The sequence below is a fragment of the Archocentrus centrarchus genome, chromosome 13 (assembly GCF_007364275.1).
Source record: "Archocentrus centrarchus isolate MPI-CPG fArcCen1 chromosome 13, fArcCen1, whole genome shotgun sequence".
NCBI lineage: Eukaryota > Metazoa > Chordata > Actinopteri > Cichliformes > Cichlidae > Archocentrus > Archocentrus centrarchus.
The window spans coordinates 27,214,156-27,231,582 of NC_044358.1; the positions used below are offsets into that span (position 1 = coordinate 27,214,156).

Genomic DNA, 17,427 nt, shown 5'->3' on the forward strand with positions numbered 1-17,427 from the left:
GCCTTAAGCAGAAGCGATAACACAGCAGCATGATGATACCAAAGCTACTTGTGACTATGGCAGTCCAGAAAAGCTCTCATTCTGTGAGGATGACCCATGCTGGCTGAGCTGTGGTGAATTAACGCAGCGTAGTACAGTGCTGGCTGGCTAGCTGTGCTACTTTATCACAACCAGCAGGAAACAGGAAGGGAGCAGCCAGCTGCAAGGTCAGAGGTCACACTATAGCATGAGGGGGATGGAGGACAAAAACCTAGTGTTCAAAAAAAAAGGTTTGGCTGTGGTTAAGAATGACAGTGAACCAGTGAGGGGGTTATAGAAGTATGACAGTCCACATCAGCATGCTATTTTATACGATTGTAGCGCACTGATTCTGCACCATCACTGCAGACACGACAGCTTGAATAGCAGTAACAGTTGTAGGGGCAGGCTATTGAAGTGCTGGCTACTGCCAAGTGTACTCACAATACAGAGCTGTTGTTGAATGAGAAGGGCTGATGGATACTAAATCATATGACTTTAGATTTGAATTTATGTCTTAGCTTGGAAACTAATACCAGTCTGCTAATGGCAAGGGTTCCACCACAGTACAGACAAAAATATACAACAAAGTTTCAGTCTCAGTGCTAATCTCATGCGAGAGACAGCTGTGACACTGTCTACTTGATGCCAGTAAGACCAGTGTTAGCTTTCAGACTCATTCTCTAGTTCTGAATCGGACATACAGACATTATAGTTAGAAAACCGAAGAATGATGGTTAGCAAACTGCTAACAGATGCCGTGTTAACTGAAAGACCTCAATCTAAGCCCCAAACATTTTAACAGCAGCACACGCACACTCAGCAAATAAGCGCACACTTCCATTTTGGGGGATTTTCTGACTGAACAATTACATAATTACACTTCCTGTATGAAGCTTCTTGTGCTTTTGTAGTTAAAGCAGCTTAATTAGCTTTTGCCTCAACAGCTCCTTTAGCGTGTTTATCACATTTTTATTTATTATTTTATTGATTTGTTTATTTTTTTATTTTTTAAAGCCGAAAACAACTTTCCCGGTAAGATTTGACTTCCAGTTTTTTGTTTTGTTTTTTTTTTTTTCTTTCAGTTTAATGGTGAAAATTTCTCACAAGTGACAGCCTGGACCAAAAACACTTAGCCTTCTGTCTTATCTGTAGATCACAGCTGGATTAGCTGAACCTGGTTGGATTTTACTTTTTCTCACTCTTGCAAGGTAGCCACATGGCCATAAGACATTTTTTTTTAATGGCTTTCTCTTCGATCTTTTCAATCCATGAAATTAGACTAGGTTTTAAACTTTTCAGATTTGATATTTTAATGTATGTTGTACCCATATAAATGTCCGTCCCAAGTGGCAATCTTCAAACTTATTACATTTGGTGGTGAATTAGAAATTGAATTAAATGGTGGGTTTGAAGAGATTGTTTCATAAGCTCAAACACTTAAGTAGTCTCCATGAATGTTTCAAGTTCAGAGATAAGGGTAGTAGATGAGTAGATTCATAAGATGGCAAAGAAACCCTCATGAAAATGAAATGAAAGGATTGAGTCAGGCGAGAGTTATTCCACACAAACTTGAGAGACAAAAACTGTCTTTATATGATTATGTTGTAGGTAAAAGTAGAGCAGGAGGGAGCTGTTGTAACTTAGATCTAAGTACAGAGTAGAGAGGGGTTGACAGAAGAAAGGATAAAGGCAGCAGCTTTAAGGCTCAGCAGGCCAGTACGGCCAGGAAGCAAAGATACTGAGGACGACCTCCTGCTGAGATGATAGCTGCTGAAGAAAGCACACAGAAATGCATTGTCGCAAATGCCTGTCTTTCCTGAGATGACACTGGAAGGGGAAGACATTCTTGACTATAGCTACATGAGCTCCTCAGGGAAATGCCGAGAGTAGCTGGTCTCATTTGTCACATTGCATCACCGATCAGGGTAGCCTGGACTTCAAAGGCAACAGCAGTCACTGCATCTAGTTTCAAGTCTTTGCTGTAGATTTTAAGTGGGCAGAGCATTTCAAAAGATTAGACATCAAGACTGTAAGAGTGATCACTGTTATCATTTACTACTGAGAAGGTTTCAGTGTAAAACACTTGTGCAAGCATTGCATTTTTTTTTTTCTTTCCGATTCTTGTCTACCCCTTTGAAGTAAACAGTCTTCCTAACAAGCACTGCTCTATTTTGGCAGGATGTCAATATACACTAATCTTATTCATCCATCTCTAGTCACTGTCCTCCTTCCTCATTCACTCTTTCCACTCCCCCATTTTCCACTCATAGGGTGTGTACTGTAGTGTGGGGCAGCTGCAGAGTAGCCACGCTTTCATTGCTGTCTCTCTCGTGCATGTCAATTCACCCTGCCCGGCAGCCAAGCACAATCTCCCTCTGTGCCGCCTCGTAATTCACCGCTTTCTCAGCTTAACGCTTGTAATGCTATGATGAGGTGCACGGGTATGGTGATGCTGGACAGATTCATCCTCTCATTTCCCAGTTTTTTTTTTTGTTTTTTTTCCTCCTCTCACTTGTGTCATTTCCTTGTCTCCTCTCCTATTCTTCAGTCATTTCCTCCACTCTGCTTGTTGGCCAGGCCCTTGCGACTGAAGTCACACTTATGTACTAGGATGTCCTAACCTCTACATCTCAGTCACTTTGAAGATATATGCATGTGTTTTGTGAGCTCTGCTGCTTTCTCCATGTACCCGTGACTATTTCTGGATCGTAGAAGCAGTGAAGGACATTCTCAGCGAGAAAATTCCAAAGAGAAACCCAGCTTCGACTACAATGTATTTTATTTCAGATTTGAGAGGCAAGAATCTGTTATTCCTATGGAAGTATGCAGTTTGTATTCAAGTCCCAATTTCCTTACTTTCTCATGATGATCAGCTCGACACAGGTGAAATAAAGTTTACAGTTCGATGGTGTTTTTTTTTTTTTCCCCCTTCCTCTCGCGTCACTAAAATAGATTGAATAACAAGCTGAAAAACAGATGCGATAGGATGAAAAGTAGTCAGAAAGCATGCACAGTAAGAGAGATAAGTATAAGCTCAAATATTTGTTGTATACATTTAGCAGTGATATGAGGGGAAAATGTGGACTTATTTATTAGCTGATTAACTGTTTGTGAGCCAGTGACTCTGACTGCCACCTCATCCCCATTTGGGGAAAAGAAAAACATTCATTCATATTCCATGTCATACTGTATTTTTTTATGTAACACATTTTAGGTTGTTTTTGAAAGTTTATTGACAGCCATATCGCATCACTGCCTTTCTACTTTGCATTGATACAGATGGCTGAGTAAGCAAGAATGCTGAACAGGTTATTATTTTTGGTTGACTCAGGAAATTGTGTTTGATGGGCATTTGAATATTTACTATTTCAGTTCCACAGTATTTTTTTTTTCAGTATTTTATCTACCAGTAAAATTGTTAGTTCCTTATTACACTCATATTAGTAGAAACCAATTTTTCTGTCACTTTCCATTGTGCTTGTGTAGTTTGTGGCTCTAAGTTAAATTTCCTGAAACATGCACTCTGAGGATATGTATTTGGTGTCACTCTTTCAAATTTCAAAGAAACACTTTTTCTTTTCTGCAGATGCAAACCTTGGTGGAAAAATACACATGTAATCTGAATAAAATCAAGCTGTAATGCTGATAAGTTACTAATGTTACTCAGCATTTCTCTCTTGAAGCCGTTGCACAGGCTCCTGAACATGTAACCGTGTAACAGTAATTCAGTGTTTAACATGTCAAATCTCTGTCTCTACTCTGTTCCTGACTTCCACAGGAGGAATCTTACTAAGCTGTCTTTGATCTTCAGCCACATGCTGGCTGAGCTGAAGGCCATCTTCCCCAACGGCCTGTTTCAGGGTGACAACTTCCGCATCACCAAGGCAGACGCTGCAGAGTTCTGGAGGCGTGCCTTTGGGGACAAGTAAGCACATTTATGTGTTATCTTTTAGATATAAATTTCTGTATTATCATAGTGGTTCCTGAAAACCCAAAGAGTCACTTTTAAGATGTAAGAAGAAAATTCAACAATACAAATTAGTAAGAAGTGATGTGAAAACATTTTCACAAGACTATGTAGTCCTGTGAAAAACTAAGTACACCCTTACTGCTTCCATAGGAATTAAGAGGATAAGTAGAAGCTAGGTGCTGCTACTTGATTAACCGATTATCAGCAAACACACACATAAAAGCAGAAGTTTTGCTAGTTTGCTTGCTGGAGTATATAGGCGTGCGTTAACACAGTGCCACAATTCTTAGCAGTGGACTTCCCAGCAAATTCACCCAAAGGTCAGACCACACAATGCTCAGAGAAACTGCAAAAAAACAATAACAAATAACCCCCCAAAAAGAAATACATCTCAGAGTCTATAGTCCTCAGTTATCATATTAAACGTTAAAGTTTATGACAGTACAATTAGAAAAATGGTGAACAAGTATGGTTTGTTTGGACTGGATTACCAGCAGAAAGCCTCTTCTCTCTAAAAAGAACATGGCAGCACAGTTTAGGTTTGCAGAGTTGCATCTGAACAAAGCACAAGACTCAAGATACAATGCCCTTTGGACAGATGAGACCAAAGTGGCGAAGTTTAGCCATAATGCATGTTTGGAGAAAACCTAACACAGCATATCAACAAAAGCACCTCATACCAGCTGTCAGGCACAGTGATGGAGGGGTGATGATTTTGGCTTGTTTTGCAGCCACAGCACCTGGGCACCTCACAGTGATTGAGTCAACCATGGACTCCTCTGTATACCAAAGTATTCTAGAGTCAAATGTGAGCCCGTCTGTCCAACAGCTAAAGCTTGATATTGGGTCATGATGCAGTAGGATGATCCCAAGCACATCAAATTCAAGACCTTAGCATGATTGAAATGCTGTGGCAGGACCTTAAGAGAACAAATGCCTGCAAACCTAAATGAACTAAAGCAATGTTGTAAAGATGAGTGGACTAAAACTCCTCCACAATGATGTGAGAGACAACCATCATACTGAAAAAAAGATTATTTCCAATTACTGCTGCTAAAGGTGGTTCTACATGCTGTGGAATCATGGGGTGTGATTAGTTTTTCACAGGACTGCACAGAGTGTTGTAAAAATTTTCGTTTTCATCTGACTGTAACATCTGAGAGCAAAAGGGTTTTGTAAATTTCTTCCCTGGGACAGATGTTGGTCGAGTGACTAAAGAACATAAATATGCCTCTTTGAGGTTTATTCACATGAAACTGTGGACACTAATGTTCTGTGCACACATTTTGGTTAATCAGTCACCATGTTCACAGAGAAGTCAGATACCAAGTGGATGTAATCATACTAGGGAACATCTTGCTAGGTGGCTGAAAATGTTTGCCTTTTAAAGGGCTTTGAAAATTCATTTTATTTGCATATCTTGTAGCTGTTTCTTTAAAAGTTCACATCGGGTTTATATATTTATGTTCCATGACCTTTACAGCTGTATTTTGAAGTACAAAAATAGCTTGAATATAATTGCATTTCTTTTTTTTTTTTTTTTTTTTTTTTTTTTTTTTTATCATACAAGAATCATGGTAATTTTTACACACAGGTTATTCATATCTGCCTTTTGAGGTATAGGTTGTGTGTTAGATACAGACACACCACCCAAACCTTGTGAAATGCACATATGAAATGCACGTAGCAGGTAAAGGAAACTAGAATTAAAATCAAAACTGTCACTGCACCTTTACCTTGAGTGTGCAAGACAGCATGTAGGTATTCTACATTTAAGAGTCATTATTTATGAGTCTTGAATTTTTGTTGAAGCTTTGTTACAGTTTTGTTTGAGGGGATGTCATCATCCAATGTTTTATTTTTTTGTGCGTGTGTGTGTGTGCGCACGTGTGTGTGTGTGTGTGTGTGTGTGTGTTACAGAACCATTGTGCCTTGGAAGGTGTTCCGTCAGTCTCTCCATGAGTTTCATCCCATCAGCTCTGGGCTAGAGGCTATGGCCCTAAAGTCCACCATAGATCTAACCTGCAATGACTATATCTCTGTCTTTGAGTTTGACATATTCACCAGGCTATTTCAGGTAGATATCACACAAATGTACACTGCACCTTTCTCTTTGTTTTATCATGGTCTCTTGAGCTATTAAGAGCAGAAATGTGCAAAGGAAGAGAGTGATGGAGAAGACAGAGATGGAGAGTAATTTATAGTGGTTTGTTAGCCTTGGTCTAGGAAACAAATTTCATTTGAGCAGCACGTAATGAACTTAAACTAATCAGCCGCATCTTTTTTCAGCTAACTCTATCAACTTATTAGCAGGATGTCTGTTGACGTATATACACTGTCAGACAGGACTGAAGATGAAAGTTTCCTCCTTTCTGCCCAGTCAGTACAAAAGAATATGTTTGGGAATTATTTTTGCACTCTTTAATAGGCGTCTGTTGTCGCATCATGTGGTCTGTTTGTGCTAGAGAGCTACACTGCAATCCTTCTTAAGGAGTCATTAAATGTGCTTCCCTGAGGTACTTTATTACTTCTAGGAAAGCAATAAGTAGCAAGGTTGAAATTTTGTGGAATAATTTCTATGACAGAAATCTTTCTGTGTGAGGCTAAGAAGTTAAGCTGTTTTATTTTGCCAACGTAACTGTGTGCTTTATGGCCTAGTCTACCGATTCACTACTTATGTCCTGTGTCAGAGGTAAAGAGGCTAAAGACAACTGACAATTTTTACTTAGCAATCACATGCACATCAGGAAGCATCACATTTGTTTTTACACTATTTTGGTGCGTATTTATAGTGTTCAGATGCTGTGCAGCACTTTTGAAATTCCTCTCCTAGAAGAGGCTAGATGAGGCTGTAGTAGGAAGGACGGATGAAAAGGAAAAAATAAAATAAAAAGTATAAATGGAAGAGGAGCGTAAAGAGCGGGCTTATCTAACTTCTTCAGGGCTTATCTGTATCGTGTAGTGCAAGTTCTTTCCATCAGCATTGTAGTTAAAACTATTAAATGAAAACCACTGATCTCATGAGTAAACCTTACTCACTGTATTTCATTTGCATTACCTAAAACCTTTTGCATAATTTCTTGTATGCAGCAGGCAATGTTGTTTATTCCTCAGTGACATTATCCCTACTTATGTGTATGTTGCCGATAGGCTTAATGAAGCCTAAACAGATTACGGACATTTCCTATGACACTCCCTCGTACAAAAAAGTCCTCCTCTAAATGTCCTCAAACTCAGAAGAGGAAGTGAGCCTGTGGCCATTTTAAGCTCTGTCCTTGATATGCAGCAGACTACAGGGTTTTATGCTTTTTCTTTTTTTTTTTTTTTAAATGATTGCTTTATGAGCCCTCTCAAATATCTCGTTTCATGCAGTATCTTTAGGCTGAACAAAGATGTGGTTATAAATGTCTACATATAAGAAAACATGCATTCTTTGTGCAGTTAGGTGAAAACAGAATGGTTTAGGATGAGTTGCCATCCAAATTGCAATAAGAGATAACTGAAAAAAATAATTGCATTTCCTTTACTTATCAGACTTTAATGTACTCATTTAGGTAGTCTGTTAGGACACAATACTAAAGCATACAACAGAGATGTGATCAAATATATTGAGTCCAGAGGAGACAGTTCTGACTTGTCACTTCCTGTGTTAAGTGGTGCTTACTGCAGAGCCAAATGGGCGGTGCTGGATGAAGTCCAGCTCCCCCTCTCTGTGGTTAAGGTTATATTAAGGGTGGAGCTGGATCTAGAGGGGGATCTGGACTAGGCAATTGCCTTTTGACTATGCAGTATTAGATTTTAATTTGAGCAACTATGAGTAACCGATGCTGAAAGGGGGACTGGATAGGTCTCCATTAACATCTTTACAGCTCATTAATTTTGCAACTCATTTTAGGTGTCATATGTGTTAATTGTGCTTCCTTTCACACACCAGACAGGCAAGTGTAATAGCAATTGCGGAACCACCTACTCACCACAGCATGCATTCAGTGAGCATGCTGTGGAGTAGCATGATTTTTTTTTTCTCTCCAGATTAAGTCTTTACTCCTTATTGTGAGGATGGCTTGATGTGGGTCAAGTAGCCTTTAAAGAAAGAAAGAAATATCAGCTTCTATAAACCTGACTTGCTTTTTTATGTACATTATGGAAGCAGTCTGCTAATGTCAGAGTCTTCATTCTGTGGCTCCAGATGGTGCCAAATGAATTGCTGTGCTTAAAATACCTTTTTTTTTTTTTTTTTACATTGAATGACCCAGGTCACTGTACATCACAAAGGGCTTCATTGAACAGTTGCTTGAACCTTGGAACATCATCAGTGATGCAATATATTTCACTCTCACTGTGCTCATTCTGTTATTGCCATGTACATTCATTCGCACATCAGATGACTCACTTTCTTTCTGTGTGTGTGTGTGTGTGTGTGTGTGTGTGTGTGCGCACACGCGTGTGTGTGTGTGTGTGTGTAGCCTTGGTCATCCCTGCTGCGGAACTGGAACAGCTTGGCAGTTACTCACCCGGGGTACATGGCCTTCCTCACCTATGATGAGGTCAAAGCTCGGCTTCAAAAGTTCATTCACAAGCCTGGCAGGTGAGACATAATGATGTTGAACATGCACGCAGACACTAAAATATTTGCCTACGCTGAATGAGTAACATATGGTTCATAAAGTGTTAGTTTCTGTATATGAAAAAAATATTAAGGGTGTACATCAGCATTTCTTTTTACCAGTACCATCTTGTGGTTGCTTAGTAACTTTACACAGTCTGTTGTAGTCTGTATATCTTTACTTAAACATGTTACACAACTTTGTGAAAAACAACATTGTACCGGGTGCAAAAGCGAAATGGACAACACCAAAAATCTTGTTTTGCTGTTCACACAGCCCTGCACAGAACGCACATTCAGTGCAGCCATAGAGTAACTGCCGTGATATAAGGCATAACTGCACATCTCTAAATTCAGTGCACATCCAAAATGGCTCTGCCATTACAGTGACCTTCCATAAACTCAGAAAATGGTGATAAACATAAATTTTATCAGCATATATTTTGGCACTGAGCAACATACTACTTTCTATTATTGGAGCTCACACATCACAGAATCATACTGTGTCCATTGGCAACTACACAGTTGCACCTAGGTCCTATTTTTGTCCCTGCTAGAGGACAGAGAGGGCACAGTTTTAACTTTAATGCCAGATTCACTCACAATTAATGCTAAAACGTGCGTGTGTCTTTGGTTTGTGTGTGTGTTTTGGTTTGTGTACGAAGAACCCAGGGCAGCATGGCACTGGTACCTTGCATCAATGGCCTGATTGTATACTGAAAGCTGATGTCACTCTTCAGGCCTGGCCCATGTAGGGCCACGTTGACATTTGAGCAGTAGTTACTGGTGGATGTGACTGCAGCATTTTGACACTCTAAATTAAAATGTGCCATTAAGAGAGTACTGTTGGTACAACAGCTCTGTGCTAAACGCCAAGGCTGTGACCAGCACTATTTTATTACTCAGTCCTGCCAATTTTTAATGAGTAAACCTTAATTATGCGCATTTTTTTTTTTTTGTTTTTGTTTTTTTTTTTTCCTCTTCATCTGGTATAATTTAATGTAATGCTCTTCTCCCCCCAGCCCACATCAGTCACATACCAGTGGCATGAGGCATGCCCTTAAAGCCTCAGCTACTGTACCAACATGGCCTGCTTCTTTGACTCACTCATTTGGATTTGCCTAAAGCTGATTTCTTTTCTTTTTTTTTTTTTAATTCAGTCATTTCCAGATACAAATTGGTCAGCTTGTACAGTTAAGCAAGAGAGTGCATACTGGAGGGAGGAGGGGGGGGGGGGGGGGGGGGGGGGGGGTCATACTTAAGAAGCAGTATTAGTCCAAACACTCTGTCTTTGGTTGCTCTTCCTGCACTTTATTTTGCTCTATTCGTCTCCTAGACCATAATATGTAGTCTTCTTTAGCTATGCCCAATGGTAACTACAGTGCTGCTGTAACAGTATCTGCTTTAATGGTTTGATCATGTGTGTAATGTATATCAAATGTTGTGTATTTTATCTGTAATGTGTACCCCATAATTTATTACATATTTATGTAAGTCTGCATTCAGAATTATATTGAATCAGCACTTTAGATTCTGTTATCCTTGCTTGTTTGAAGATCTTACTTGTGGACATTTTGCAGCAACTGGTGCCCTCTCACTATATTTGATCTGTTTTTATCATGTTTTTCAGAGTAAGTCTGGCTATTTAGCGCCACTCGAGCTTGTCTTATTTACAATTTCTCTCTCTTCTCAGTTACATCTTCCGACTGAGCTGCACAAGACTGGGCCAGTGGGCTATTGGCTACGTGACGGCAGATGGAAATATACTCCAGACCATTCCCCATAATAAACCCCTCTTCCAGGCCCTTATAGATGGTTTCAGGGAAGGATTGTAAGTCAGCAGGCATTTTGTGTGCCTCGTGTAGGGCATGTTGTTTTCTTGCAGGTTTTCATCCAGACCTCTGAGCTTCCTTTCTTTGTCTTTGTTACTGGTTCATGGTCTTCATTTGATGTCATTATTATATGCAGGTTTTCTTTTTTTCTCCTGTTCTGTTCTGTTCCTCTTACGTCTGCACTATTTTGTATGAGAGATTTGCTCTAAACCAATTCAGTCATATCATTTTACATATTCCCGTCATTCCAGTGTTCTAACCACAATAGAGCTGTTGATTTAGGTGACTGGCTTGAAACTCATCTTTTTAAGCCAGCGTTGATTCTTTTGTTTAATAACAGCTATAGTTGGCCCGTCCCACCATGTAATCAAATAGTGATTTAAACAGGGAAAGCTTATAAACGATATTGCCTCTATTTATGAACATTTATCAAATAGTAATTACAATGTCTGACTCATTTAAAAAACACTCACGTATTGTACATGCATCAGCTTGTGGAGAATGAATAGACTGAACAGATGTTTTCATTACCGCAGCCTGTTAGGTATACATGCCGCATAATTGCAGTAACCAATAATGATCATTACTCCTAAATTAAAATGCGTGCCAAAATACCCAAGGATACTTTAAATAGATTTCTATGCATATTTCTAATTCATTATTTTTCTCATTTCCAGCTATTTATTCCCTGATGGCCGGACCCAAAACCCTGATCTAACAGGACTGTGTGAGCCTTCACCTCAAGACCATATCAAAGTCACACAGGTCAGAGCAGTGTTAAGTTTTATTGTAGCACTCAAATGGTTTGTTACAGGAACAAACCATTTGAAGTTTGTCAAAATATATGACTAAACAAAAGATTTAATCATATATTAATAAGAAATGGGATGTAATACAGATCGCAGTCTCATAGCAGTACATCCAGTAAAGTGGCAGTGCAGAAGAATTTGCAGTAGTGTCAACTTCTTTATGCAGACCTTGTTTTAAATACTGTAGAAGAGCTTTTCTGGCTCACAAATGTTGTCAGACTTTAGTAAATCTAATGAACAGACTCGTTTTGCAACCACAGGACTGAAATGCAAAATACACCCCCGCATTTTAACTATCGCTCCAGATCCTTCCAGGCTCTTTTCAGAATGATCTCAGGTGCTGATGTTCCTGTGTGATTTTTATCGTCCTGTCACGTTTTTTTTTTTTTTCCCCACCCGCAGGAACAATATGAGCTGTACTGTGAGATGGGCTCCACTTTCCAGCTTTGTAAGATCTGTGCCGAGAACGACAAGGATGTGAAGATTGAGCCCTGTGGTCATCTCATGTGCACCTCCTGTCTCACTGCCTGGCAGGTACAAGAGTGGGTGGATTCAAGGGGTTTGTGTGGGTTGTTTAAGTGTCATAACTCAAACTTGTTGAGAAGTGAACTGTCTGCTTTTTTTTTTTTAAGACATGACAGAAGAAAAAAGGTACATAACCTCCTTTCATCTCTGCATGCTCTAACCATCTATCTTTCGGCCTGTGTTTCAGGAGTCAGAAGGTCAAGGAACAGGATGTCCCTTTTGTCGCTGTGAGATTAAGGGTACAGAGCCCATAGTTGTGGATCCTTTTGACCCAAAGGATAACAGCGGAGGGTCTTCCAAGAGCACATTTGGGGCTGAAGGTGCACCCTCACCCAGCTATGACGACGACGACGATGACAGACTTGAAGACCCTCATTTAATGATGAGCAAACTTGCCTGCTCAAAGGTAAGATGGTGACAAGACTTGGACTTTTACTAAAAAAGTTATTTCAGTTCACCCAAAGTTTCCAGTCATCACACTGGGAAAACTATTCTGGTCTTATTCTATTCATGAACCGCTGAGGCACTTAACACCCAGGGTGCACCTCCTGGGTTCCTACTGTCCTCTTATCTCCTGCTTTTCTGAGAGACCCTGCACAGATGAAACACTCCCTGCCTTGGCCTTTTCACTTTTTGTGAGCTTCAAGCTCACATCTTGTATCTAAAGTCTTTCATCTCCATCTTTCATGGCACTAAGGTAGCAGTTTTTTGTGCCTCTTTGTATTTGATATGTGGGGCATTCTCCTATCTTACATCTTTTATGTGCCTCTGAGAAACACTGTGTGCATTAATCTGTTTATAGAGGAGGCGAATACCTGAGATCATACACACTTTGATGTGGTCCCTGGAATTTCGTTGGCTTTGATTGTTGACCTGACCTCTTTGACCATTTACTACATATTTACTCATTTCTTGTGTGTTCACTTGTTTGTTTCACCTGTGTTTTGTGTTGAAACCATTAGTGTTTTGAGGAATTGCACAAAAGAAATGTTAGGTTATTAGAGATTTCACTTGGACTGAAGTTATTGCAGAATTATTTTTTTTGTGTGTGAAATAAGAAGTTGCATTTAGACTACACCTGATTTGTGTTTGAGTACTGCTGATCAGATGGAACGGGTGTTTTGCTCTTTTGTGCATGATGCAGGTGGAGCGTCCTCCATCGCCCATGTCTGTGACTCCTCAGTCCTCTCTTCCCCCTGTGCCTCCCAGACTAGACCTGTTACCACACAGACCTCCTAACCCCCCTGGTGCCTCCAGCCCTGGGGTCAGCAGTAAGGTAAGCGAGTGTACACAAGAGGAGATATCACAAATTTAAGTTTGGTCAAGGTAAAGTTTCATATTCAGAGCACATCCTTAAAATATAATATTGATGTCCAGATTATGTACGGTAGTGTGTGTCAAGGACGATAGTGCTGTCATTAGCAGTGATGGAGCTTTTTGATGCTTGATCCTTAATTGCCAATCATATTATTTCAAAAAATAAAAGTAATTTTGGGTTTTTCTCTTAAAACTGGTTCCTTTGTAGCTGGTCCATGACTTTACTTTTGTGGTGTGCCCAGAGTCAAAGCAGATAGGAGGAAAAAAAAAAACCCTGAAATTAAAGAATAGCTCAGCTATGTGCTTGGATGTACTAGCCCTATTACTCCCTTTCATACAATTAAGGCATTTGAAATGACAGTAATCAGTGTATTTTTGTTCAGATTTCAGGGTGCATTTCTTCTGTTAAACAGCTATATTTCCACATGTTTATCTTTTAATGTAGATAAATGGAAACAGCAGATGGAAACCTTGATTGTTCCGCACGTGATAAACAGCAACTTTGCTTGGTGTTATTCATCTGAGTTGCGTATATTGTTGGAAATGATGACGAATGCATAAACAGTGGCTTTCTTGCGAAATGAATTACTTCCAGCACAGAAGATAACAGCACAGAGCTTTCTTTGGTTTCACATTAATACGGCATGTAGTCTAAATGAGATCCCTCCTCCTCTGTTTTTTCCCTCCAGGCACCATCTCACCACAAAGACAAGCCTCTTCCCATTCCCCCAGCACTGCGTGATCTCCCTCCTCCCCCTCCTCCAGACCGCCCCTACGCAACCGGGGCAGCCCCCGATGGACGGCTTCAGAGACGGCCCTTACCCTGCACTCCTGGGGAGCCCCCTCGCGATAAGCTCCCTCCTACGCCCCCGAACCGGCCCCTGTCTGACTGGACCTCCAGGCCTGTTCCCAAGGCTCCCACCTCCTCTTCCTCGTCCTCGTCTGTATCCTCCTCGTCCACTCAAGCCCACTGTCTGGGAGGGGATATTCGAGCAGGTGTCAGGGAACTGTCCAACAGACACTCCCTCCCCTTGGCACTGCCCTCCGCCATGGACGCTCGTGCAGACTCGCAGAACAACAGCTCCCTCAGTCTGGACCACCAGCTGGTTAGAGCCACCACAAGACACAGCACACTAAACTGCCATTTGATTCATTAACTATGTTTACAGGCACACACAGCACTGAAGTTAGTACTAACTGTCCAAACAGAACTGAAATTATTCAGGATACTGTTTAATATGGGTTCCAGTAAATCATGCTTTTCTGACAGGAAAAACAATGATTTTAATGTCACCATGAATGATGATGATGATAATTATATTAACCAGGGAAATGCATCATTTTTATACATTGGTGTTTGTATGTATGAAAAAGACTTGATAATTTGCAAATTAATGAGCTTAAGGTGGACTCTTTACTTCTTTGTTAGTCTTTAAAGACTTTGTCAGCGATTAGTGGAATCAGTCTTCCCACTTTACTTCCAGCAAGTCTGTGCATGAGCATATTTCTCTAAATCCTGAGCAAGGCCTTTAATATGTGTGTGTGTGTGTGTGTGGGGGGGGGGGGGGGGGGGTCTTAGTTTTGACTGTAAAAATATTTATCTTTAAAGTTTCTAAGATGCCTTTGCTTTCTTTCCAGAATTTCTCTGCCGGAGGTAGTCAAGATTACGACAACCCCAGAGTCAAGCCTTCGGTCTCAGCCAACGCCATTTATGCGCTGGCAAACAGGTACGGGCTGCTGCTGCTGCTGAAAAGGTCTTACTGGAATGGAGCTTGTCTTCTGTAAATGATTGGCATGCTTTGTGCTCACTTGCATTTGCAAAGCTGTACAAATGACGTTATTTTAAGCTGGTCTACACTCAGTAACTTGGGCTTTTTTTTTTTTTTTTTTTTTAAAGCATCATTTTGAATAATATGAATGACAAGAAGCACTCAGAGTGCAAACCTCTGCCAAGGCAACTCACTCTCTGGGCAGCATTTATTTTTAAGAAAATAGTGTTTTTTTTTGTTTTCTTTTCAAATGTACTTAAAGAAGTTTGTAGTGCAGTTAAAAACAAGTGCTAGGTGCCTAAATGTTGCCAATACAAACAAAGGCAGCAGAATTTTAAGGTTAGTTTGAAAGATACAAGACGTTTTATGAAAGTTTGACCTTCAGGGTTCGCACGGGGTGCTGGAAATCCTTGAAAATGCTTGGATTTTAATATTGTCCTTTCAAGGGTTTGTGATTAAAAAATATGAAATCATTTTGAGTATGTATGTATTTGTATCAAAATGTATCACAGTGTTTGGCAACACTGGCCACAGGTGTTGCAAAAAACCGATTGCAGCTTCTACCATGCCACTGTGCACAGCGTGGCGGTGTGTACATTTTGCGTACACGCAGTGCAGTAAATTCGTTCAAAACTTTTCGAGCTGTCGCGTACACAGATAGAATGACACACATGCAAACACTACCAAAGACATAGCCTCCTTGGCAGAGATAATGTATAATATTCTTGGATTTGACTGCAGACCAGCCGCAGGCACAGTCAGGCCAATGGGAGGAGATGAAGGACATGATAGTGATGATGAGTACATGGTCCCCTCTTCTCGGCCGATCTTGCCCCCCACCTCGACCTCACTTGTAGGGGAGACTCCACCAGCCCCAAGGCCCCCACAGCCTCAGCCTATATCAGCAGTTCAGACACAGACCCAGGCCTCCACAATGAACACACGGTAATCAGGCCTTCCTATGACTCCACTCCCAGCACATTAGAAAAATAATGACAGATTTTTTTTTGTTGCAAGATTCTGTCACTGATTTATTTTTGCTTTCCATGTTGCAGGCTGATTCTGGAGGATTCACCTCATACACTCCAGATGTATGAAGCCATGTTCAACATCCAGGCCAGGTCACAACAAGCCAGAGATTCAGGTATTTCGACCCACTGACCTCAGTACAAACTAGGCTTCATGGGGTGGGTTCATTTGTGATGGGTAGCACAATTCACTTTCAAAGCAGATGAAACTGATCTGAATTTTCAGTTTTACACTAAAACCACCATCCCACCACTGTGGGGGGGGGCACACCTACTTTGTATTGACATGAATGTGAATTATACTGCTGACTGTACCTGTGAGTTATTTAAAGCTGTTTTAAGCATGTTTTAAACTTTAAACAATCTGTTTAAATACATTCTGTCTCTTCCTTTCAGACTATTCAGATTTGCCCCCTCAGCCAATGAGTAACGGTCCCAGAGACCATGATGCTGACGACGGGGAAGAGGACGAGAATGGCTACGATTTCCCAAAACCCCGGCTGCCTTTGCCTCCCGCCCGACGGACCCTTTCTGAAATGGGGGGGTCTATGTCATCGTCATCTTCATCCTCCTCATTATGCGCTGCAGCTGCTTTCAACCGTCTGTCTCTAGACGCGGATGCTGGAGCGACCGCACGTAAGTTTAACAGCTTACTCGTTTATTTTCTTAATATTCTTGTAAAATAAAACTAATAAATATACAGTATATTTGTTTTCATTACTAAAATTTCAATTCTTTATTAATACACTTACCTTTGCAAATACATCCCTTTTAAATCTATACAAATTACACAGAGGTGATTTTAATGATGCATTTATACTTTCCCACCGTACAATAATCCACCTTTCTTCAAAAAAAATCCCCTCTATTCCATATTTAGTTTTTTTCCATAAACTGCACTTATTTTCATATTATTCCATTTTCTTAAATCAAGGTGCATAATTTTTTTCCACCCTTTTTACTTTTTGCTTCAGATTCACAGCTTGTTTATTGGTACATAATACAGACTCACTTTAAGAAATGTAGCTGTCCATTAACGATTTAGCACCTGTTCAGTTCATATTTGCTTAATGATTTGGATTTTGAATATATTTTTTGAAGCATTAATGCCTCAGCCAGTGTTTCTAATGATTAGTTTTTAGTGCTTCATTGTTTATTAACTGACACTACCCCTTCCATTTCCTTTCATCCAGCTTATCCTTCTTAAATATGGACTTCTACTAAGTGGGTTAAAATCTTACTGTGACACCATGTGTGGGAAAGCTGTGTCTGTCTCATAAAATCACTTGCATGTAGCAATTTTATAACTGCAGCCTTCACGTCCTTCCTGGCCCCAAATCAGCGAAAACTGCTGATGAATCAGTTTCTTGATGTACAAAAGTTCTTTGACCAGATCACAGCCTGAAAAGTCAGCTAAAACATTTTGCTTCCTGGTATGGCGCCAAACATAATGCAGATTTTCCAGAAGCTCTCTGAAGTTAATATTAGACTCAGCTCTGGACTTTGATTGTCATGAATTGATTTCTTTTACTGCATGTAATCTGCTCCTC

General features: G+C 40.3%; 1 protein-coding gene across 1 annotated transcript in view; it reads left to right on the forward strand.

The window, feature by feature from the left end:
* cbl (Cbl proto-oncogene, E3 ubiquitin protein ligase) overlaps positions 1 to 17,427 on the forward strand; it is a 36,200-nt gene that overhangs the window by 14,848 nt on the left and 3,925 nt on the right. The window contains exons 3-15 of the mRNA XM_030743694.1: positions 3,800 to 3,946; positions 5,912 to 6,068; positions 8,458 to 8,579; positions 10,291 to 10,428; positions 11,107 to 11,194; positions 11,641 to 11,772; positions 11,951 to 12,169; positions 12,908 to 13,039; positions 13,770 to 14,186; positions 14,719 to 14,807; positions 15,591 to 15,794; positions 15,905 to 15,993; positions 16,274 to 16,513. Of these exons, the coding sequence (XP_030599554.1) occupies positions 3,800 to 3,946; positions 5,912 to 6,068; positions 8,458 to 8,579; positions 10,291 to 10,428; positions 11,107 to 11,194; positions 11,641 to 11,772; positions 11,951 to 12,169; positions 12,908 to 13,039; positions 13,770 to 14,186; positions 14,719 to 14,807; positions 15,591 to 15,794; positions 15,905 to 15,993; positions 16,274 to 16,513 (2,174 nt within the window). The remainder of the gene's footprint in view (positions 1 to 3,799; positions 3,947 to 5,911; positions 6,069 to 8,457; positions 8,580 to 10,290; positions 10,429 to 11,106; positions 11,195 to 11,640; positions 11,773 to 11,950; positions 12,170 to 12,907; positions 13,040 to 13,769; positions 14,187 to 14,718; positions 14,808 to 15,590; positions 15,795 to 15,904; positions 15,994 to 16,273; positions 16,514 to 17,427) is intronic.